The 23,986-nt window shown below is 42.3% G+C and overlaps 1 protein-coding gene across 17 annotated transcripts in view; it reads right to left on the bottom strand.

The window, feature by feature from the left end:
• LOC137605794 (EH domain-binding protein 1-like protein 1) overlaps nucleotides 1-23,861 on the bottom strand; it is a 24,275-nt gene extending 414 nt beyond the window's left edge. The window contains exons 1-31 of one of the 17 annotated variants that reach the window (XM_068330535.1): nucleotides 23,752-23,861; nucleotides 23,116-23,494; nucleotides 19,982-20,039; nucleotides 19,713-19,808; nucleotides 19,109-19,162; nucleotides 18,372-18,550; nucleotides 18,034-18,152; nucleotides 17,814-17,900; nucleotides 16,412-17,092; nucleotides 15,931-15,996; nucleotides 15,673-15,801; nucleotides 15,272-15,505; nucleotides 15,021-15,159; nucleotides 14,304-14,630; nucleotides 12,709-14,175; nucleotides 11,817-12,062; nucleotides 11,145-11,648; nucleotides 7,757-9,796; nucleotides 6,787-7,122; nucleotides 5,678-5,924; nucleotides 5,456-5,604; nucleotides 5,064-5,112; nucleotides 4,113-4,437; nucleotides 3,024-3,091; nucleotides 2,891-2,939; nucleotides 2,723-2,775; nucleotides 2,294-2,414; nucleotides 2,040-2,139; nucleotides 1,885-1,958; nucleotides 1,007-1,121; nucleotides 1-732 (exon numbers count right to left, since the gene is read on the bottom strand). The exon at nucleotides 1-732 is cut by the window's left edge and continues 414 nt beyond it. In XM_068330535.1, the coding sequence (XP_068186636.1) occupies nucleotides 645-732; nucleotides 1,007-1,121; nucleotides 1,885-1,958; nucleotides 2,040-2,139; nucleotides 2,294-2,414; nucleotides 2,723-2,775; nucleotides 2,891-2,939; nucleotides 3,024-3,091; nucleotides 4,113-4,437; nucleotides 5,064-5,112; nucleotides 5,456-5,604; nucleotides 5,678-5,924; nucleotides 6,787-7,122; nucleotides 7,757-9,796; nucleotides 11,145-11,648; nucleotides 11,817-12,062; nucleotides 12,709-14,175; nucleotides 14,304-14,630; nucleotides 15,021-15,159; nucleotides 15,272-15,505; nucleotides 15,673-15,801; nucleotides 15,931-15,996; nucleotides 16,412-17,092; nucleotides 17,814-17,900; nucleotides 18,034-18,152; nucleotides 18,372-18,550; nucleotides 19,109-19,162; nucleotides 19,713-19,808; nucleotides 19,982-20,039; nucleotides 23,116-23,219 (8,304 nt within the window). In that variant the 5' untranslated portion in view covers nucleotides 23,220-23,494; nucleotides 23,752-23,861 and the 3' untranslated portion in view covers nucleotides 1-644. Of the gene's footprint in view, nucleotides 733-1,006; nucleotides 1,122-1,884; nucleotides 1,959-2,039; nucleotides 2,140-2,293; nucleotides 2,415-2,722; nucleotides 2,776-2,890; nucleotides 2,940-3,023; nucleotides 3,092-4,112; nucleotides 4,438-5,063; nucleotides 5,113-5,455; nucleotides 5,605-5,677; nucleotides 6,351-6,483; nucleotides 6,578-6,786; nucleotides 7,123-7,756; nucleotides 9,797-11,144; nucleotides 11,649-11,816; nucleotides 12,063-12,708; nucleotides 14,176-14,303; nucleotides 14,631-15,020; nucleotides 15,160-15,271; nucleotides 15,506-15,672; nucleotides 15,802-15,930; nucleotides 15,997-16,326; nucleotides 17,093-17,813; nucleotides 17,901-18,033; nucleotides 18,153-18,371; nucleotides 18,551-19,108; nucleotides 19,163-19,712; nucleotides 19,809-19,981; nucleotides 20,040-23,115; nucleotides 23,606-23,751 lie in introns of those variants that run through there. The other 16 variants (XM_068330536.1, XM_068330539.1, XM_068330540.1 and 13 more) reach the window with 16 other exon arrangements.
• Nucleotides 23,862-23,986: the final 125 nt, after the last annotated feature.

Here is a 23,986-nt window from a genome sequence, read left to right on the forward strand (position 1 = left end):
CTTCAGGATTTAATCAAAGTATGACAAAGCTGATTATCCTGCAATCGAAATTATGTACCGTGTGTTTTGAACTTTGGTGATTTGAGTCCAGCTCATGACTTATCTTGTTAATTTTATAAATATTGGCATGGTACAACTCAATATTTTTCACTATCATGTTGGGAGTGTCTGGAAACAAAAGACAAACACCACCAAAAAATGAACAAAGCCCTTGATGTGTGCAGACGATGAGCAGCTGTAACCTTTTCATTACAGTTACCATCCACATTTCTGCTTTCACAAATTCTGTCAAGCTGTCCATGTGGCAGGAAAAATCTGGTCACACAAAAAACCTGTGATCAAAACACGCAAACACACACACTACCATATATATAATTTAAATAAATAAAAGTATATGAACATCGTGAAAATAATACTATTAATTTAAGACAAACTTAAAAGATTCTAATTATCAAGCAGGCATGTCAAAGAAGAAACATTTTGCTGCCCATCAGTTTTCTTCTGAACAGAACAGGAAAATAAAAGCATGGAAATATGAAAAAAAAAGTCCCATTCTTTATATGTGCAAATACAACAAGATGAAAAACATCTTTGAGGACTTGAGAGGGTCAGTAGTAAAAGATGTTAGTGTCGCTCCTCTCTTTTCACTGTAGGACACATTTGTCTTTGTTGCTGTATTTCCGCCTCCTCATCTCCAAACCACGCTCCAGACGCTCATCTTCCTCCAGAGCCCTGTGAACACATTATAATATACAGTAGCACAAATGATATTAATTCTATTCATAGACTTGTATGATTGATTATTACCTGTAAATAAGAAACAAGCACTTTACCACTGAACCAACTATTATTTCAGATCATCTTTACACGTGAACCTGAGCGTTTCCTTTTAAACTACATAATGAGTTGAACAGAATATAATAAGTCTATTCAAGCCTTTCTCTTTTTAAGAACAAATTGAACATCTCCCAGCGATTGTTTCACCTGTGCGCCCACACATGCTCACCCTCTCTCCTTGGCGTCGATGTCCCTGATGATCTCGTCCCGCTGGTTGACCAGAGATACCAGTTCCTGGAGGAGCAGCTGCTCCCTCTGCTGCTGGGAGGAGGACTTCTGCCAGTCTGCAGGACACAGCAGATCCCTAAAGGTTCATATGATGGAGCTACAGGCTCTAAGCTAGTCTTTCTACTGTTTGGGGAAAAAGACAGCTAATCGTTTGTAGAGTGGTAGAATGTAAATAATTGCACTGAATTTTTTTGTAATTAATGGGTGACATTTGGACATTTGTTTTATCATTCTATTTGCTTGTTTGTCTCACTGGTTACAGTTTTATTGTCTTTTACTCATCTCAATTTGTTTTGAATGCATTGAATGTAACTTTTCTATGTAAACATTTACGGACTTTAATTTAATGTTAAATTTTTGGATTTCTTGCTAATTCATATCACAAATTCATACCATCAGGTAATTGTCTTATATCTTTTTCATCACACATTAGTAATAATAATAATAATAATAATAATAATAATAATAATAATAATAATAATAATAATAATAATAATAATAATAATAATAATAATAATAATAACAATAATAATAATAAAAATAATAATAATAATAATAATAATAAATATTCCTAGCTGCTCCCCGCTATCAGGGGTCACGGGGGTTGCATGACTCTATTCCAGCGAACTTGCAGGCGAGAGGGAAAGAACAACAACACACCTATAAACATTTGACTATGTTCTCCTTGAATATGACGCATTTTCATCATTAAAATCAATTTGAAGTATATAGCATTGGCTCTACTTTGACCAGCCTCATAACTGATATAACGTGTACAATGTTTAGTTGTAGTTTTGCCACTGGATGTCAATTACTTACCTTCGATCGCCAGCATGACCCGCAGCTCTCTGTTCAGGAGCTCGAATCTCCTCTCCAGATCCTGCTCCTCTTGGCTACAGATAAATGTCAGACAAGTTAATCTTCCTGCGTGTTCCACTCTTTGTGGTTGTCTGTCTACTGCATGTGGGTCTTACAGCAGCTCTAGATTGTCCTGCCTGCGTATCAGAGCGTTCTTCTTGTTCACCAGAGTGAACCACTCCTGAATGAGTCTCTCCTCTTCATCACGGTCGCTTCCTGCAATAATAAATAATAAGAGGAGGATTACAACACAACTGGACAGAACACCTTCACTAAAACTGTTTTAACTTATTTCAAAATGTTTTCAGCAACATTTACTTCTTTTTAGGACACACAACATTGTGGTGTGGTGCGACATGCGCCTGTCTACCTGTTTCCATAAGACTTCGTAGTCGCCGCTCCACCACTGCAGCTCTGCTGTCAATGTGCTTCTGTTCTGTCTCTAATGCTGCCAGCTCACTCAGGACATACTGGCTGGTGTCCTGCAGACACTGACCACAAACACCAGTCCCACAAACACACAGAAGAACACACAATCACCCATGAACATAGACGAGACAATGGCAGACAGGAGCCGAAAGAAGGAAGTGGATAAAGGAGACCAGAGGAAGGAGGAAGTCAGGGAATAAGAAAAGAAATCAAAAAAGAGGGTCAGAAGATTAGGCCAGGGGATTTCAGAAGGTTCAAAATACTAGATGTTCTTCATCATCCTCATCGTGTTTATGATTCAGTGGATTTAATTTGAAACTGATGGTCAAAGCAAAGAAGACAAAACAGGAAACAATTAGACACAACTGACCAATGTTTCTTCCTCTTGTTTGGGAGGCTGGGTATCAGATGTGCTCTGCAACTCTGCACAACATGGGTCAAAACAAAGCGTAATGACAGAGAAGAGATAGAGATGAAGATGTGAGGTTAATTAAAAGTTTGGAAGCCTAATATTCATGCTCAACTGTCGGGTGCGCACCAGTGTCACCAGAGCTCTCAGCCGTGGGGCTCATCACGCTGTCTTCATCCTGGACAAGAAAAACACTTTAGAATGAAGCAAATACCACGTGGCAGACACGTACAATAAAGTTACAGCAAATATAATTTTCTACCTGAGACTCCGATTTGACTGCTTTGTTGTTTGACCTCGGTGGTGGGACGGGGGTAACTGACTCATCCACTAGAAACAGATGGGAGCAAATGTTATTCAATGGACTTAAAACTATTCTAAAACAATTAATATTATTAATTGTTTTAGAATAGTTAACAATTAACATTATTAACATAATATTAATTGTTAATATTATGTCAATATTAACAATTATTGACATAATATAAAAGCAAATTGCCATAGCAGGTCTGTTTTGTCATGTTATTTCACCTAAAAGCAACAATCCCATTATAATCTCTCCTTCACAATATGACTATGAAAACTTGGCCCTTAAATAATTTGATTCTAGTTATTCTAGAAAAACAATATTTCACTGATGGAGGTTTTCTCCTTTTCTCTGAAACCGCTAAAGCTCCGCCCACTTTGGCACCACATTTTATCAGAATAATTAAAGCTAGAAATTAGTTTTCCTTCAATTAGTTCCACGTCTGCTGCATTATAAGTTGTTTTCTCCCAGGACTATATTTTAAAATCTACATGTTTAGAAGTGGATCACTTATCACTTGGATCCACATCAGTGGTAGACCTTCTGGGGATGTCATCAGCTTATTTTTTATGTACCGAAGGTCCATGTTTTAATTACCCTGTCCTGCAAAAAATCCTTTAAAAACTAATCCAGATCCAGACCTATGCCCCCCGACCATTAAATTCAGAACGATTTATTGTATAACGATTTACTGTAGGAACCTTGGAACACTATAATTTATTGACCCGTTGTAAACTTGATTTAATGATTTGTTTATCCGTGCTGCTTGTCGCTATAACTGTAAGTCAAACTGTTCTACTTGACATTCCTGAGCTGCCTGGAGACACAAAAACTTCCCCCTTCCCTCTTGTCTGTTTTCCCAGCTTGACTATTTGTGCTCTATTTTTATTTATATTTCCATCCTTTGTAAAACAGTTGAGCATCGCTGAATAATAAATCTGAAATGAAACTGACTGTAGGTAGAAGTGGCTTAAATGATCCTTCACAACAGATTTATTACAGGATTGAAATAGCTGAAATCAACAGAATGTGCATGTGTGAGACCTTTAATCGGCCGTTTGGTCCTGGGCGGAGGCACGACCAACGTACTGCTTCCTCCTTCCTCCAGGTTGACTCCTTCATTTAGCCTGGCCATGCAGAAAGCAGCGGCGTCGGCACTGGATGGACCGGGTCCAGAGGGGGGAAGGCCATAGCTGGACTGGCTGCTGTTGTGCTCTATTTGAAGGACACTCAGCTGCTGGTTGGTGAAGTGGGAGCGGATCTGGCTGAGGTAGGTCATGACTATGAGCCTATCAGGAACGGAGAGGATAACCATGTCGGACGGCTCGAGCAGACGAGAGATGCCCAGCGCCTCGAAACCGTCAAACGCCTGATGTCATCAGAAAAAAAGGATATCATCAGTGAACAAACTGTGTGTCAGAAGAAGGTTGTTTCAGAAAATGAATGAGAATAAACTGAGAGCCAGAGAATTTACATCAAATAATGGAGTGTTTCATTTGTTCACCTGTTGTTCTATCAGGAATAATTCACAAGGGGAAATCCACAAACATGATTGAAATCACTAAAATGACTAAAATTGATTAAAACATGGTCTCGTCTATTTCTCTGAGTCAGAGAGACATATTTCATCAGCAAAACAAATCCCATAATCCCACGACAGACTGAGAGACTCCTGGTTGGTAGAAATTACATTATGAGCACATAAGATAACATAAAAGTAAACATTTGAGTTAAGGACACCCAGACACTATCCATTATTGATTTATGTTTTATTATGTGGTTAAAAAAATTTAACTTTATGAACTAGGTTCAGTATATCACTACATAATGCCACATGCTTTGAATACAGAAGAAATCAGTGAGAAGTTATCCAGCACTCTTAAAGCAATAATGCTAAATAATAATGCTGAATAATAAAAGTCCACAAAACTGAGTGACTAATAAGGATAATTGAAGGACATTTTTCTGAAACAGACGTACAAATCTCTTCCTTACCTTCTTGTTGTTGATTTTGATGTCATGAGAGTCCAACTGGTCAAAATCTCTGAGAGCACAAAAGAAAATAAGAATATAATCAGAACATGTGTTATAATTTGATGATAACTTCATTCATTACCATTTGGTCCGTAAAATGAGATACTATAACAATTTCAGAGAACACAAACCCAACAACCCCTATTATATAAACTGTAAAAAGTAAGTCATCAACCAATCACATCTTGATTTGTTTCACGCTACGCTGACAGAATATGAAGCATGACCATATTGCAGAAAGACTTAATGATTTTAAAAGCCTAATGCAAAAAACAAAATCAAGCAGGAAATAAGCAAACAAACTGGAAAGAGACTTTAATCTGAGCACCAGGTCACGTTGTCTACATGCGTACATTTTTTCTGGATGGAAGTGGTGCAGGATGGCGCAGAAGGCCAGGCCGTTTCTCCAAGATGTGCTGAAGTTGGTGACTTTGATGCCCTGGTACTTGTTGGTGATGTCCTGACACCACTGAAGCAGTGACTGGCTGGAGTTCACCAGGTCCTGGAAGAGGAGGATGGAGGGATCAAGAAAAGGAACTTCAAACCGGACTGCACGTTAAATTATATACATTTACCTCAGCTGCATCGTCCTTCCCATCAGCCTCCTCTCTGACCATTGGAACTGAACCAGATGACTTGAGGTCAGAGGACTCCTCCTCTTGTAATGTAGGCAGCCAAGATGTCTTCATCTCATACTGGTGTGGTGGAGTGGTGTGTGAGTTGATGTGTCTATCACTAGTGTGTGTGCTAGTTGTGTCGTCTGGATGTAATGGTGGTTCCCTCTTTGCGCTATCGGGGACGTCAGCTGGTTGGGCTTTTAGCCTAAAAAAGTGGGGGACATGAAGAATTAAAAAAGTAAGACAAGCTTTAACTTGTAGAATGAAAGATATCTCCCAATCATTCTGTTATCAGCCACCAGTGAATCATAGATGTAACGAGACGTGCAAGCAGACAGATTGCAGGCATTACCAATACAAGTTCAATGTTACAAACACAGCAGGAGCAACGGAACAGCCTGCATTGGTCAATGGCGCTGACAAGAGAATCCGTTTAGTATACATGGTACACAGACTAGAACAGGGATTCAAACTGTTGACAACACAACTGGTTTGATTAGCCGGTCCCAAAATTGTCTGTGGGAGTGAGTGTGTCCGTGTTTGTGTGTCTTTGTGTAGCTCCACCGTGAACTGGCGTCGCGCCCGGAGTTTCCCCGCCTCAAACCCTAAGACAAGCTGGGACAGGCTCCACCTTGGAGTGAAGTGGCAGAGCAGAGGTATCAGTTCACCTCCTGAGCACCGCAGAGGTGCCCTTGAGCAAGGCACCTCATTATACAAACTTCTCTACAGATATAAGTTCCTCATGTCAGTCGGACCTTTCATACCTGGTGGCAGTGCAGGGACATGCAGGGTAAGGAAGGTAGGGGGGTGAGGCGGTGACTTCTAGTGTGCCTGCTTCCCCTTCCACTGACAACCTCGCTGAGGGTTAGAACACTCATCATTTGCCCTGCATATACTGTCATATCATTCAAATGTGGAAAAATATTTTAACCACTTGCCTCACATATATACTGTACGCTTTGCCATTTAGCACATTAGCATGCTAACGTTACCATTAATCTCAAAATAGCGGTGCCTGTGCTGTAAGTACACAAAGCAGCACAGGTTGAAAGACCTGAACGACTTACGCATCCTTTTCATTCTGATTTGGCTCTTCAGCCACGGTTAGTGCCATTTCCTGAAGGGTATTGAAGCAGGTAACAGTCACATCCTGACTGTCATCAACAAGTTCTGTTTTGTTAGAATCTGGGATGAGGAGCTTCATTCTGCGAGGTCCAGAGACAGGAGATGTGTCACTCGTCATATGGTGAATTTTAGCCAGTAACAGCATCTCCTCCTCTTGGAGCTGTTGGTCTTTGGTGGGTTTAATTTGCTGACTATCAGCTGAGCCCTGGTAAAGTGTCTGCCCATCGTAAGCGGGTAAGGAAGGCTTCTGGGTAATGGCGAAGGACAGATGGCTTGGGCTGAAGATAGAAAAGGAAATTTCAGAGGAAAAACCTAAATACTAAAATGCCCTTCAACAGATTGAACCACAGCGTCATGCTCTTTTCTTTAGTATCACCATTCATCTCATGCAGCCATGGCTTCATCTTCACTTCACAACATGTGAGTCACAACCACTGAACTCTATCATCAAATCTATCACAAATCAATTGATACTTTCATGGCTACTTGCTATTTATGAGGCATATTTACTTCCAAAATCCAAGATAATTACGTATTTGTTATGGAATTCAGCCAAAAAATGCTTATGGACAAATGAGTAACAACCACAATGAGCCCCCAACAACTCTCAATCCATCCTCAGTGACTCAAACCTCTGTTTTGAGTCATGACCAAGATTATGTCACCATATTTGTATGGTGACATAATGACCTCATGAAAAAACATAGTGCTGTTACCACAGAGGAAACTGCTAGAACAGGCCAGAACCATGAATGACGGGGAGGAACGGTTCTTAATCATTCGGTAAAGCCAGTCGGTCATGCTTTGGTTCCAAACACTAACAGAGCACTGGCATAGATCTCTATCCTTTCTGGTTACTCACCTTTCTCTCTCCCTGTTGCTATTTCTTACTCTCACTACCCACTTACTCACCCTGATTCACCTTCCACGTAAAGCTCATCCAGCCAGATGGAGCCAAGATCTTCCTGTCTTCTCTCACACTCCTCCTTCTCCATCTCCTCCTCCAGGTCTTTCTTAACCATAATTACAGAGACTGATCTGGAGTCAGACTCATCTGTTGGTCTGGCTGAAGGGGTGAAATCAGCAAATCTGGCCAAAATTGTTTTATGGTCAGCGTTTGAATCACCCAGATTTGATTTGGGAGCAGACTCCCTGCCTGACTCCTCTTTACTCCCCTGTAGCTTCACATCAAATGCAACATCCTCCAGTTCTGCCTCCTTCAAAGGAGGCCAGTCGTTGGATCGATTAGCCATCACTTGCTGGTTGTTCTGCAGACACTTTGCAGAAATCATATCTTCATTTTGTTGTTTCACCACTTCCTCCTCCCCTGGGCTCACAAAGTCATCCACCCCTTTTCTAAGGTTCTTTTTTATATTTCTCTGCTCATTTTCTGTCTCTTCATCTACCCATTTGCTTTGAGAGTTCTGTGTTCTGGCCTTTTCCTTCTCCACCCTTTCTCTGTCCTTCCTCTCCATCTCTTCTCTCTCCTGTTCCAACCTCTGACTCTCTTCTTCCTTTTCCCTTGCTTTCCCCTCCCTCTCCTTCTCTTTTGTCTCCTTTTCCAACCTCCTTCTCTCTTCCTCCCTTTCTTTCTCCACCCTTTCTCTCTCTTTTCTCTCCATCTCGTCTCTCAACTTTTCCAACCTCAGTCTCTCTTCCTCCTTTTCCCTTTCCACCCTTTCTCTCTCCTTCCTCTCCATCTCTTCTCTTTCCTTTTCTAACCTCAGTCTCTCTTCCTCATTTTCTCTCGCCATCCTCTCTCTCTCCTCCCTCTCCATCTCTTCTCTCTCCTTTTCCAACCTCAGTCTCTCTTCCTCCTTTTCCCTCGCCATCCTCTCTCTCTCCTCCCTCTCACTCTCTTCTCTCTCCTTTTCCAACCTCAGTCTCTCTCCCTCCTTTTCCCTCGCCATCCTCTCTCTCTCCTCCCTCTCCATCTCTTCTCTCTCCTTTTCCAACCTCAGTCTCTCTTCCTCCTTTTTCCTCGCTATTTTCTCTCTCTCCTTCCTCTCCATCTCTTCTCTCTCCTTTTCTAACCTCTGTCTCTCTTCCTCATTTTGCCTCTCTACCCTTTCTCTCTCTTTTCTCTCCATCTCGTCTCTCAACTTTTCCAACCTCAGTCTCTCTTCCTCCTTTTCCCTCCTCATCCTCTCTCTCTCCTTCCTCTCCATCTCTTCTCTCTCCTTTTCTAACCTCTTTTGTTCTTCCTCCTTTTCCCTCGCCATCCTCTGTCTCTCCATCTCTTCTCTCTCCTTTTCTAACCTCCGTCTTTCTTCCTCCCTTTGTTTCTCCATATTTTCTCTCTTTTTCCTCTCCATCTCTTCTTTTTCCTTCTCTAACACCAGTCTATGCTGTTCTTTTTCCCTGTCAGCCCTTTCTCTCTCCTTCCTCTCCCTCTCTTTTCTCTCTTTTTCTAATCTCCTTCTCTCTTCCTCATTTGCCTTCATCACCCTTTCTCTTTCTTTCCTCTCAATTTCTTCTTGTTTCATTTTTAACATCAGTCTCATCTCCTTTTCTTTTTCTGTCCTTTTTGTCCTTTCCGCCTCCTCCCTGTGTACCCTCTCTCTTTCCTCTCGTTTCCTGTTTTCTATCATTTCTTTCTCCCCTCTCTCTCTCTCCAGCTCCTTCTCCTTCTCCTGCTCCCTGGCTGCCTGTCTCAGACTCTCCACCAGACTCAGCCCATGATAGGACAAGCCCTCTGGTTTCTGAGGTGCTTCAGGTCTTTCTCTGTCGTTCTGATTGTCATTTGTGTCACAGAAGCCTGTGGGCGGTGAAATATCCACAGTGATAGACAGATCAACTGTCTCAGAGGTGGATAACACCTCTCCATGTCCTCCAGGTAAACCCAGCTGGTCTTCCGTACTCATGGAAGGGTATGGTTGGTCTGCGGAATGGTGTGGATGAGCTGCATCAGTGGATCCAATAGTCTCCAGGGTGGAAGTCAGTGTCTCAGCACTAAAGGGACAGATACGAGGGTCAGGAACACTCTGAGACGGGGCTCACCTTAAAGTGTTCTCTGCAGGCTCTGAACAGAAAGCCAGACAGCATGCTCCACTCAGCACATCCCTCTCAGGCCTTGTTTTGGTACTTATCCAAAGCACACAGAAAACATCACTCCTGCTGGCTGCACTGGGACCACCCTTCACTTCCTTTCCTAACTTGTGCTCATCTTAGAAAAGACCCACTGGTTGTGACATCACCTCTGACATTAGACCAGGTGGTAACAGTGTCTGGAGTCATGCAGGTGAGAAGCCAGATCATCATCAGAGGAAGATGCACAAGACAAAGCCTCTATGAAACACTGTGCAGCAGCTCCCTGCATGGGTTATGATCAAATAACCCACATCATGGCGGGTTGACCACTGGGACCAACAGAATGCTGTAAACTTGGTTAAATAGTGCTTATATACACATTTTTATCTCCAGTGCTTCAAACAAAAACTGAGGGTTTCCACAGCTCCACAAAGTTATTTATGGCATAAACTTCTCATTTTCTCTCTTCATCTTTTCCTCTCCATCTATTCCGTCATCGTTTCCAACCTCTTTCTGTTTCTCTCCTTCTCCCTCTCCACCCTCTAACTCCCCTTCCTCCCTCTCTCCTTCCTTTCTATCTGCTCTATTTCTACTACTTTTCCCACTCATCTCTAAATAAGGCCTGTAATTTAAAAACCTTTTCATCTGCTGCAATAATGACCACATGGCCATTATTGTATTAAGTGGATAAAGTTACTACTGTTAACTCAATCATGTTATTCGTCACTTAACATGTTGAGTAATAATGTCTTGTTTCATGTTTTTTTTACGTTCAGCAGGATATGTCATCATGTTTTATTGTCTGGCTCCCTTTCAGTCTGAACAACACACAACTATTTCATGATCCCTCACAACATAACAAATAGCTTTAGCCACAGGAAAGCACAGAGACCCTAAACCTAAACCCCTAAACTTCAACTACTGCTGGCGTGAAACTTGCAAATGGCTCCACCTCAACTTCCACCCCCTGCTCTGCAACACATACTCCCACCACACATAGCCATTCGCACACAAGCATGCTTTTTACAGATTGCAACAGCTCTTGTCAAAGTTGGAAAGGTCAAACACTCATTCTTAGAGCATAAGCTGGGGCTGAGATGAAGAGAGCAGCAACAGATGAGGTTATGTCCATCTACTTCAGCTGCAGCACCACAAATGAAAAGCCAGGACATGCAGCACACAGGTGTAACTGAGTGTGTGTCTGCGAGTAGCGTTTGATACAAAAAACAGACATGTCACAGCACACTGTGCAAGAACATCTCTGACTCACCCCCCCATTACATCACCCTCCTCCTGCATCTTATTCTCTTCTTCAGTGCCGTCACTACTTTCCTTCCCTTCTTCCACTGTGGTCTCCTCCAGAGTCGCCCAGAGCTGTTTTTCTGCCTTCCACACTGGCTCCTTATTGTTGACGAAAACCTCCTGACCACCAACCTCGATGTTGGCTGACTTCTCCTCATCTGCTCCCCCTGATTGAGGTTTTCCTGATGGTTGCAGAACTTGTTCCAACCGCTGTCCTGGTTCTGGTTTTGAGGGCCGAGGCGACTCAAGCCCTAAAGTCACATGCTCACTAGTCAGCTTGTGAGAAATTTTGACTGGGGTTTCTGGATCAGCGCTGGGTCCCTTCGGTTCTTTGGGCTCCTCTTTTGCTGTTGGAGTGCCGGGTTGAGCAGGAAACGAGATGTTGTGATGTGCTTCAGAGGTATTTGATGTGATTGGTCGGTGCTCCTGCCTAACAGGGGTGTCCATCTCAGCAGCATCTTCTCTGTACGAGCTGGATGCAAGGGTAAAACATGAAAGATACAGACATTAGAATTTTATACTTGCTACTTAAGGCCACACAAAAACAGACTGTCAGACTGTCAGAGAAGCAGAAAAAGATGGTGAAATAGAAGATAAAGGTGAGAAGCAGACTTCCACACACACCCTTATCCATTCTTACCCTCTGAATAAAGGTTTTGCAGAAGTCTTTTCAGGTATATCTTTTTTATTTCTCCCTTCAAGCACATTCCAGAGAGGAACCTCTGTATCAGATGACCTCTGTGGGGCCGTTGCTACGTTCAAGACCTCAAATGTATCAGTGGTGTCTGAACGGTCGCTGGGTGGAGAACACAGAGCCGACATTTTGTTTTTTGGGGCAACAATGTTTGATAATGAACCTTCCTTTAAGAGAGAGGGATGTCCAAGACTGGAAGGGGAAATAAGGGGAAAATAGAGGAGAGAACAAAATGAGGGTGGCAGACTATCATGAGGAACACACAGGGAAAGATGAGGAAGAGAAGGACAGTAGAAACAGTAGAGGTAGATGATCCCAAAAAACACGGAGTCATACAACAAACATTCATACATTCATTTTCTTGAGGACAAGATAATCCATAATTGTCTCGTCTTCAGCCATTTATCCAAATCCAGGTCACGGTTTATGGTGAAGACTATCCCAGTTCAAATCGGGCGAGAAGTGGGGTACACCCTGGACGAGTCGCCAGTTTATCGCAGAGCCACATAAAGAGACAAACACCCACTCGTGCACAGACTCATACCTACGATCAATTTAGAGTGGCCAATCCACTCAAACTACATGTTTTTGGAGATGGGAGGAAGGAGGAGAACCCGGATAGAACCCACACAGAACAGGCAAACTCCACCCAGAAAATCAAACCCTGATCAGATCAAACAAGGTAATTACTGTTTGACACATTTTCAGTGCAATAACACAGAAAACTCAATTAGGATGAAACTGACGCATTGATTGATTCATTTGTCAGATTGAAAAGTAGACAACAAAAACAAACACAATCCCCAGTAAACACTTTGGTTTTATTTCTGTGACTCACCGCTCACTGGTGGAGACAGAGCTCGGTGAGTTCCCTGACTGAAGGGTCTTTTCTCTCTTTTTGTTCAGAGGAGGGACGTGCTCTCCACCTTCTTTCTCCACACCTCCCTCTTCTGGGACAGGAGTATGTGTGGCATCCTTCACAGCTGAGGGAGAGTGGGTGAAGCTGGGTGGAGGAAGGTCAGCGTGTTTGTATGAAACCAGAGTCTTCATTTTCTGTTTGTCCTCATCTGACTTGTTGGCCTCTTCCAGAGCTGCTTCAACCTCCTTCCTCCTCTTTGCCTCCTCTTTCAATTCTGCTTTCTCTTTCTCCTCTCTATGTCTGTTCTCCTGTTCTACTTCCATCTTTTTCTGTTCCCCCTCGTTCTTCTTCCTTTCTCTCTCCAGCTCTGTCTTCTCTTCTTGCCTCTCTCTTTTGACTTTCTCCCCTTCCTTTTCCTCCTGTTCTTTTAAGAGCTTCTCTTTCTTCATCACATCCTCTTCATGTCTTTCCTCATATGCGCTTTTTCTCATTTCCATTTTTTCTTTTTCCTCCTTTAACAGCTTTTCATTCTCACTCTTTTTCTTCAATATGTCCCCTGTGCTCTCCACTTTCAGTACTCTCTCCTTGTCTTTTTCTTCCCTCCTTTTTCTTTCATCTTCTTCTTTGACTCTCCTCTCCTCTGCCTCTTTTGTCTTCCTCTGCTCTTCTCTCCTCTCTTCCGCCTTCTTCTTTTCCTTCTCTATGTCATTTTTCTTTCTCTCCTCCTCCTGTTGTTTTCTCTGTTCTGCCTCCATCTTTGTTCTTTCTTCCTCCGCTTTTGTTTTCTGCTGCATCTTCTCTTGTTCCTCCCTCAGATGTTTCTCCTTCATCTTCCTCCTCTCTTCCTCTTCCAGAAGCCTCTTTTCCTCTTCCTCCCTCCTCCTTCTTTGCTCCTCAAGCAATTGCCGCTGCTCCATCCTTTTCTCCTCCTCCTCTTTCAGTTTCCTCATGAAGTTCTCTCTCTCAATCCTCCTTTCCCCTTCCCTCCTAAGTTTCTCCTTTTCCTCCTTCACCTCCAGGAGGTGCTTTTGTTCCTCTCTTTTCCTCCTTTCCTCCTCATCCCACTTCTTTTTTTCCTCCTCTTTCTCCCTCAGTTTCTCCTGTTTTTCTCTCCTCTCCTTCAGGAATCTCTCCTCCTCAAGTTTCCTCTTTTCCCTCTCCTTCTGAACCTCCTCCACCTCCTTTAAGACCCTCCTCTTTTCCTCCTCTAACAATCGCTTCTTCTCCTCTTCATGTTTTCTCCTCTCTTCCTGCTCTTGCAATTGGAGCATTGCTTTTCTATCTTCTTCATCTCTTCTTCTTTCCCCCTCTTGATCCTTTGGCATATCTTTCTCCATTTGCTTCTCTTTGGCAGGGTTTGTCATCGCCTCCTTCTGCATTGTTGCTCCTTCTGTCTGCTCTGTCAGCTCTTCTTCAGAGGCCTTTTCATTGGTTTTCTGTTCACGACTGCAGAACAGATAAACAGCACTCCTTAATCTTGAATGTGAGTTTGAGTTTGACCACCAGCACCATTGTTAACATGTTAAACCTGATAGTTTGAAGCTGTGTAACTGTATACGTATATAAATACTCACCCAGGAGGACATCTTTTGATGGTATCCATCCTAGAATCATCATCTTCCAGAAACAAACCCCCTGATTCTTGTCTTTGGTTAAACGACTCAAATACGATGTCATCAATATCGGGGTGGGGCATTTCTGTCTTTACAGTGCTATTAATGTTCGGCACATCATTGGTTTGTTTATTCAAACCATTATCCCCCATATTATTTTGTAGTTTAGGGGTGATAAAAGCCGCCACGACAGAAGTGGAAGGCTGCTGAGGGATGGAGCTCTCCAAGCAGGAGAAAGGCCATGGAGGGGGCGGGGCTATTATCAGCTCTGAATGTGATTGGGCAGGACTGGGGACAGAAATATTGGCGGTCAGACTCACGAGATGAACGATACTTCAGAGTGGACGTGCAGGAGGTGATTAGAAGGGAAATGGTGGAGCCACAGCAGAAAGAAACTACGGACATGATTATTCGTGTGAGGAGGTCACAGCAACGGGATCAAAGGTAGAATACATTCATGTTAACACACATCTCAAAACCTAGATCCATTTCTTTACACACAAACAAGCATGTTTGCAGAAGATTGTCATCTTCTCTGAACCCATTTTCCTGTTTGCACAATTTGTCATCGATGATGTTTCTACCATGCTTTCGAACTGCGACTGGCCAAACATGTCTCTGAGGTTCCAAACCACACATCTCAAATGTAAAACTTGTGTTATCAGCACATGATCTCACCTGACCCTTTGTGGTTCAGTGTTGTTTTCTGTGACTGGTCTGACTGGTCTGTTGGACTCTGATTGGTTCATTTTTAGAGCGTCTTCACCTTGGACCAGAGTTGTTTTCTTGTCTTCTTGAGGAAGGGGAAACGCTGAGCCTAAAAAGAGCAAAAGTCTGGTGCTGAATTTTGCATGAAGAGTGAGGTAAAGGAAAGGTTCATCAGGAACGAAGTGTCTGAAATAAACATGGGGATTCATTAACTGGTGTACCTGACTGACAGGAACTGATCAGCAAAGGAGGAGCAGAAGGAGGGACAGCAAGCTGAGTATGAGGAGAGGGGAATAAAAGGGAGGTGGAAAGAGAAGTCAATCGAGAAGGCGAGGAGTGTGGAAGGGGGGCAGTAACGGTCGGGGATTCAGGATCACAGAGAGCATCGAGGTCAGGGCTACTCAGCAGAGGAACAGGGGTGATATCAGCCTCAGGTGACCATGACCCCTGAACACCTGAGGAGGCAGAGAAGACAGGAAAGAGAAAGCGATGAAGATTAGGGAGAATGGGCAGTGAAATGTTCACGAAAGGAGAGAAGGAAAAACGCATGGAAAACAAAGCATGACCGAAATGCAAAGGGGAACAAAATTTCAACAGTTGCAAGACTTTTGACCTCAGTTACCTGACTCTGAGACAGAGGCATGAGATTTAGGGAGAGGATGTGTTGACAGAAGATCAGCAGAAAAAGGAGAGGGAGAGGAGGGACGGGCGATGGACTTGACAATCTGAGGTCTGAAAATGTGAGAGTGACCTAGTGGAGAGGACAGGCCATGACGAAAATCACAAACAAACAGGGATGGAGAGAGATGAAGAGAGATTTTAAAGATGTGAAACAAAGGATCAGCACTAGACTGTAACTACTGTCAAAACGGCCACAAACCAGACGTGGCAGCAGGATCATTTGCGGTGTGAACCTCTAGAGGGAGCTGTTGTTGTGAGGCAGGAGCTGAAGAGAGGAGAGGAAAGCAGGGTGGAAGGAGAAGTGATGAACCAAAGAGGAATCAAGCATGATAGGACAACAGCAGAGCTAAATTTATAACGTGTCTCTAACCGCGCTGAAATGCAGAAGTGATCCATATTTATTGTTTGCCTCAGTTTGAAAGAGGAACTCTCCTGTTTGCCTCTGCTGTCCTGGTGTTTGTCCAACAATCGTTCATTTTATAAAAAATACGGCTTTACTGTCAACAGGAAGCCTGACACACTCATTTCAACACAACCAAAACTTTTTCCAATTTTCTCTCAACAACTTGTGTAAGTGTAATGATTGTAAATGTACCGTAAATTGACATGCAGCTGTGGCAAACGAGGTCAACAAGCCATTGCACATAAGGACTCATGCATCATGTCTGCCATGTTGATACCTTTTCCTGAGCCTGGCTGGAAGATTCTGGGCAGAGAGGGAGGCTGAGAAAGGGTCCGAGTGAAAGGAGGATGAGAAGATGAAACCTTAGAGGACAGGGTGGGCTTTAATGAAGAGTAGAAGTTAGTTGGAAGAGGTTGCGAGGTGGTGGAGGCAGTCTTATTGGTCATGGTGGTGGATACAAAGAGGGTACAGGTTTGGGAAACCATGGAGGATGATGGTATGAGATTCCTGGATGATGACAATCCAGAGAGGGGAAGTTTGTCTTGGGTGGTAGAGGTGGGGTTTGCTGTCAAAGAAGTCTCCTTTGAAGCAGCAGGTGAAATGGACAAAGCTTCAGGGAATTTGGCAGGAGGGGGATGAATGATAGAGGATGCGGTTTGGGAAGAAGGCGTGTTTAGAGGCATATTGGGGAAATTAAGGGATAGAGGATTAGCAGGAGACCCATCAGAGGGCAGCAGAGTTGAGAAGATTGTGAGCGAGGAGCTTGGAGGATCAAGAGCTTCAGGTTGGAGAGTGTTGGCTAGTTTTCTATGCTTGGATCTGGGTGAAGGCTGAGGGGAGGGTCCATGGGAGGTCTGTCTCTCTGACTGGACAGGGATGGTAGTGAAGGGGTGTCGGCAGCGATGGGGCGAGGGCTGAAGAGTGCTGGGGAGAGGGGGGCGGGAGTGGATAGTAGAACCTGAAGGAGTGGTAACATGTCCCCAGTCGGGATGGATGGATGGATGGATGGAGGGATGGAGGGATGGATGGTTCAGTGAAAGCAGGTTTATGCAGAAAGAGACACAATGGAAAAGAAGGAAGAACAGACTTATAAATGAGAATGAAAATGGAATGAAGCTGAAAATGACATTAGTGTTTGGATCCCATGTCACAACACTGTGCTGCTCTCAATGAGGATTCATTGAAATCACATTACTGTCCTTACTTATTTGAGCAGCATTTCACATCCTGTGAATTTTGCCCTATTTAATACGGTCTCCACTACAATATGCCTCATCTTTTTCATCCATCTACCACTCAAAAGCTCAATTTGCTGTTGTATGACTGTACTGTGGTGATGAAGAAAGGAGGCTAACACACAGCAGCACTACAGACATTACACAACAGTGACCCGGTAGTCTGATGATGATTTAAGCTGCTGCACAACTTGTTTTCATGTTGGTACCGTAACACCTCTCTGACTACACTCACCATTACATGTCACATTGCATCATCGTCATCAACATGATTCATGCCGAGAGTACAAATACGCAATATGTACAAAAAAAATTGCATATGTGTGTGAAACAGAGTAGAACAAACTGAGCCTCCCAGAGAGAGAGAGAGAACCTACTCTTGGTGGCAAGAGAAACAAAAAGATATAGGAGAAGAGGAGATAAGAGAGAGCAGGATGAAGCTACCTGAAGCTGGAACTCCGGTTGAGGTTTGCTTGGTGGGTGGAGGAGGAGCAGGGCGATTTGGGCGAGTTAGAGTGTGAGGAGGGACTGCTGTGGCAGACAGGAAGAAGAAAAGAGTAAAAGCAGGACAGGAGTCAAAATAAGAGAGCCAAAAAGAGGTAAAGGAAGAAGAAATGTAGAAATATCGGAGTGCAGATCAGAGTATTTGTGTGAAGCTGCCTACCTCTGGCAGTGTCAGACTTCTTGTCTTCATCTTCATCGCTCTCATTGAAGTCATCCAAGTTGCCAATATCTGTGGGTTTGAAGCTCATCAGGCTGGCCAGACTCTGCATGTCTTCATCACTGCAAACCAGGATATGATTATTTATTTTTACTCATACCTAGTTATGCTGTCATGACAACAACTAAGATTATAAATAATTGAAATCTATCATGTGGAAACACTAGTCCCAGACAGGCATCATGATGTCATCGCTGTGAGGCGTGTGACCGATACACTTTTTAAAAAAAAAAAAGTCAAACTTGTAAATGAAATTGTGACAAAATTAAAAGCGTCCTCACGTGGCTTTTCCCTCCCGAACAAAGACACACGACAGCGACAGCTTGAGCGATGCCTCCACCACCTTGACGGACAGCGGCTTCAGCTTCAAGGTCAGATCCGTCTGGGTCGGCGTCGGGCTGGCAAACTGCTTCAGGTTGATGTCTGCAGACGCCAGCACCTTACGATGGCCCTTGTTCTCCTTTACAGGACCCGCAAAAATAAACATGATATGTACAGCAAATTAGAATGAGTGGAGGAAGTGTTCACACCAACCTGAGCAGAACAAATATGTTATTTAAGAAAAATACTCCATTACATGAAAATTGCAATTACAGTATCACATTTTCCAGAAGTACAGCAGTAAAGTATAATTCAGGGATACAAAAAGGATCCAGACTGGACCATGATAATGGTTCATTATTACAAGATAATGTACTATAATATTTAAAATATAAAGTGCTTTAACACTAAAGCTGGGTGAGGTGAAGCTAATCTAAACTATTAATGCTTTAGCGTAATCACCAATCTAGACTTATATCAGATACTCACTTTGCTTGGTTAAGAATAATTGAGAAACAACTGGTAAGTATGGCTAGGATATAAACAAAGCAGAGCAGAAATATAGATGGGCTTACAAATAAAATGCAAGATTTATTTGTACGCCCAGACATTTTATTGAGAAAACAATTGTGCTGGGTTAATCTACTAATAAAAAAAAACAACAACTATCTTTTAAAAGTGATCCAGAACTACTTACACCCTCAATGACAAAAGTCCACTCTTTATCCTCAAATTCAGTAGCATTGGCCTCCTGAAGACACAGGAAAACACCATGAAATCTGATGAGAACATCTTCATTGTGCATGCGTTTATGTGTCTGCTGTGGTATCAATGCATTTCATAACAAGTGTTTCCATTTACTGAATGCTTGATTTTACCCAGCTGTAAAACAGATTCTTAATGTCTCAAGCATACTCTTGGTATTTTAGAATGATTTATATTTTTAATATGTTAAACCAGTATCTTAACCTTCAAAGACAGAGCTGTGATACACATGTTCTGAATACCTGCTTGTACCTTCAATATCAATATTGGAGGGATGAACAAGATTCCTCAAGAAGGATATTCCTTTCGTTATTTGTGAATGATGGTGGTGGAAAGTACATCTCACATACCTAAATCTCCCACGGGGTTTTATTTGGCCTCAGAATGAAAATCACACAATGTTGATTTAAATCAAACCATCCCGTGATCCTATCCTGCCCTGTAGGGGAGCATCTAAGATTTGCAATTCAGTTTTTTCCTCTCATTTATCACCCATTTCACTAAGTTGTGTAAACAGTGTGTTCTTGTTCTGGTACCTTGAAGAGCGTCACAGAGATGTCGATGTTCTCTGGGACAGGCCACACCACCATGCCCCTGTAGGGGTTCTTTATTCCAGGCTGCCAACTATGGAGCTACACACACACACACACACACACACACACACACACACACACACACACACACACACACACACACACACACACACACACGCACACGCACACTCACACACAAATAATTAACATTATGACACTGTGTGTGTCATTGTTGGTGAGTGTGTGTGGCTGGTGTGTTTCAGAAGCATCACCTTGGAGCACATTCTCCTGTTCCTCCTGGTCCACACCACCCGTAGCTTGTCTGGTTGCCTGCAGACACACATGGAAATGACTTCTCTTCACGGACAACATGTTCAAACTTCCTTCATTAAACATGTGAGCCAACACAGCGTGCTATAGAAAGTCTCATGACTGCCCAATAAGATTGCCATGCAGTCAAGACAAGGCACCATTGTGTGTGTATTTGTGTGATTTGTGTGACAGTGAGCACATGTGATTAATCTATGTGTGTTTCTGTTACTGTAAAGCTGTGAGGACATGATGCGACATGGATTCATGTAGATATGTAGCAACAGTTGGACTACAACATATAGAGTCTAGGTTTATGTACTGCACATGTGTTTCCAATGCATTTCATTTTCAGTGCTCTGCAGAACAGGAAGTGAAAATGGAAGCAGCAAAGTCATGTGATCTGATTGTGAGACATGCCTCTTGACAGGAAGAACTCCACCTTCATCCCCCATGTGTGAACACACACAAATACACACACACACTCACACATAAAGGCCAGATTATATACTAGTACATAATAATACTTCATGGCCTTCAAACCACAGAACCCTAACTGTAGAATATGGATAGCAACAATTTCTTAACAAATATTAGGGCCGTTATATAGTTTAGTAACAAACACTAGATGTGTAATATAGTTTAGTAACAAACGTTAGGGGTGTAATATAGTATAAGAACAATCTTTAGGGGTGTAATATAGTTTTGTCATGTGTCATTACTGTACTTTGTTGTTGTAACTTTGCCATTCAACAAACAATGTTGATATTCCACAGCTGACTACAGGTTAGATATGTTTTACAAAATACTACACATGTCACATTAATTTACTGATTAAATGATCCAATAACAAAATTACTGACATCACTAACTAAATGCCCCCTCGGGTTTTTGTAACATGAAACATTGTGTTCCTGTTGATCTAGCGCTGCTACTGAATCCCTAATTATGCCTGTTCTACAATACTCGCTTTATCATTTTCCAACTTCTGTCACATACAAACTGCTGGCTCTTCTTATCTATGGTCCTTTGGTTTGCGTTTGTGTGTCTGCCTTATTTATCCAAAACAGACTGGTTTATGGACTATTTTGTTATTTCACCCATGCTACCATGTAGCATATGAACATATTTGTATCTGGCTGTTGTATGAAGTTGAGTACATAGTGTAAGGTCAGACTTTTTGTGTTTTGACAGAGCTGAAAACAATATTAGAAGAAACTTTTAAATGATGAGTCATCTCAGACAGTAAAATATATCTTCATTTCCTTTTCAAATACATGCAAAGATTATCATAACTGAAACCTCTAGCCTTTCTTGGCTTCCTCCTGTCCTCTACCCTTCTTCTCTCTGTGCTTTCTTGGCCTACAACAGATTAGTCAAGTCTATAAAGTCTGATTTCATCACACGGCATGTGGGAGTAGTCGCTCTTTCTTAATCACTTTGCCTGCTCATGTTTCTGCGTCCATAAAACACATGCACTTTACCAGTGATTAATCTCTTAACTTTTATTGATTAGTGTCTTCAGTCAGAAAAACAATCTCCTTCTTATCATGATGCTGACAAGCTGATTAGAGAATTACTTTGTATGTTCATATACATTCATGTAATCTTGAGAGATTAGAATGATCAGTGTGCACCAAACTGAGTGCACAAGGATATCTTTGTAAAAGTCAAACATTAGAATTGATCAGTTCAAGAGGATTTCCAATAACAATAAAATGAACTGAGGAATGTTTTCTTTTAAAGACAGACCCTAAAATAACTGGGGTTTTTTTTCTTGGCTGTGTCTTACATAGCTGAATGATGACCCATGCTGAATCACATGGCCACCTCCCAAATATTCTGCAAACTAGGCAATTGCTCAAGAATAGAAAACCCTGATTAAACCACTGTATGTCTGCAAAATAATGGAACAGAAGTGATCTCCTGATTTAATTAGTGATATTAATTAAATATTGGTGTTAAAGTCTGCATAGTCTGCATCTATGTTCAAATTGAGATAGATTTATATATTATTTTCTGCTACTTTGCACCTCTACTCCAGTGATTCATAGATAAATATTGCACTTGTTACTTACTTAATGAATGCATAGTCATTAATGTAATAATTCAATAATATATATTGGGGAACTACAAATTAAACATACTTTAACTTTCCTAGCCTAGTTTCAATGGGGTACAAGTAATTAATGTACAGCTATTCTGTTGCTAACAAACCCAAATTTAATTTCTGTCTTAATTTCAGTTAGAGTTCTGAATGGGTCACGTCTTTGATAGGTGGCTGTGAATAAACAGGGTCAGGTATTGGCCCCACAGTCACTGTGGAGGAGCCTTTCACATGCAGAGCTCTATATGTATGAGGGCCACCATCGTCCTTCTCAAGAAAGTGGAATGACCCACGTAATGAACCTTGTAATGATTTAGTTTATTATAAAAAAAATAAAATAAACAGGCCACAAGTGTCATTAGAACCCCTATACAGGGACAACCGCTGTCAAATCCAGAAGTCTCACATTTTCAAAAAGCTATAACACTTGTGAGTGTTTAGACTGATAATCTGTATGGATTTTTCTATTTGATCAATACTTTTAAGCTGCTCTAAATACCAACTCACCTCAAGTAGCGTTCAGTAAGAAGTCAATGCTTAGGCTCTTCAGGGCTTGGTGTTTACAAATAAACACAACCCAATCAATACTTACCCATCAACAATAATCATCATTATTTCATAAAGGTCATAAAGGTTAACGGCAGATCCGGGGCTTTAATTCTATCTGCTCACCAGTTGCTTGAATTGATATGAGTCTCATGTCAGGTTTTATTTATGCAAATTAAGACTTTTAAACCATAACATATACAGAGACGGTTCATGGAATATATTATGCTAATTTCATTAGGATTAACATTAAATTTGTAATTACAAGTAGTTTGTAACCATAGCAACACAGGAATTCAAATAAATAATTAGGTGCTTTGCATTTTGTGGGTTAGGGTTGGGGTGAGGTGCCAGGTGGCCCAGAGGAGCTTTACGGTCCAGGACCAGAACTTATTTACATGTCAGACTGGGACAAACTTTTAACCATGATGTCTCCAAACTCACCATTTCTTCGTAAACTCCAGTGATAGTTCCTGGTAGGAGGCGACAAACTGAAACTTGGAGGCCTTTTTACCAACTCGCTGTAGCCTTTTCCAAACCGAAGTCATAACGACTCATAAAAAATAAAAATAAAAAACACACACAAAAAAAAGACAAAACTGAATCCCTTCAAATGTCTTCTTCTGGCGCTCCTGCTGATGATGACGGTCGATGATGATGATGATGATGATGATGATGATGATGATGATGATGATGATGATGATGATGATGATGATGGACTTCACACACGCTTGCGCCTCGCGCTCATTCGTCCTCAGATGAAGCGCACAAAGCGAATGGCAAATGGTGACGTCACCACGCAGCTCACGGACAGAACAGGACCCTAGAATTAAAGCAGATCATTCCAAAGCTGTCGGTTCAGACCGAACTACCGCTGACACAACTTCTCTGTGCGAGAAACCCGCAACGACTCAGTCGATCCCAGCTGCGTCGTCTGCTCCCTCCCCCCTCTCACCTCCTCACTCCTCCCTCCTCCTCCCCCACCACAGAGTGAGACAGGACATGCAGACTGCCAGCTTGGAGATGCAGCAGTAGGTGAAGGCCTTTATCTGGGCCAGTGTGTGAAGGCAGCAGTCATACCTGTAGACTTTGATCGGTGTGTGTCACTGGAAGCTTATCTGACAGCTTTGCTCCTGCAGCAGCTCTGTGAACTGCTGCAGGGCAGTGCATACAGCACCGGCACAACATGAAATACAGGAAAGGCATTGTTTGTTCATGATTGTGCCCTAAGTTATAACTCCAGTCATTTCCTGACTTTCAGTCACGTCATCCAGCCCTCTCCACAAAAAAAACGTTTGTTTCAACTTTAGAGGAG

The sequence above is a fragment of the Antennarius striatus genome, chromosome 13 (genome assembly GCF_040054535.1).
Source record: "Antennarius striatus isolate MH-2024 chromosome 13, ASM4005453v1, whole genome shotgun sequence".
NCBI classification, from domain to species: domain Eukaryota; kingdom Metazoa; phylum Chordata; class Actinopteri; order Lophiiformes; family Antennariidae; genus Antennarius; species Antennarius striatus.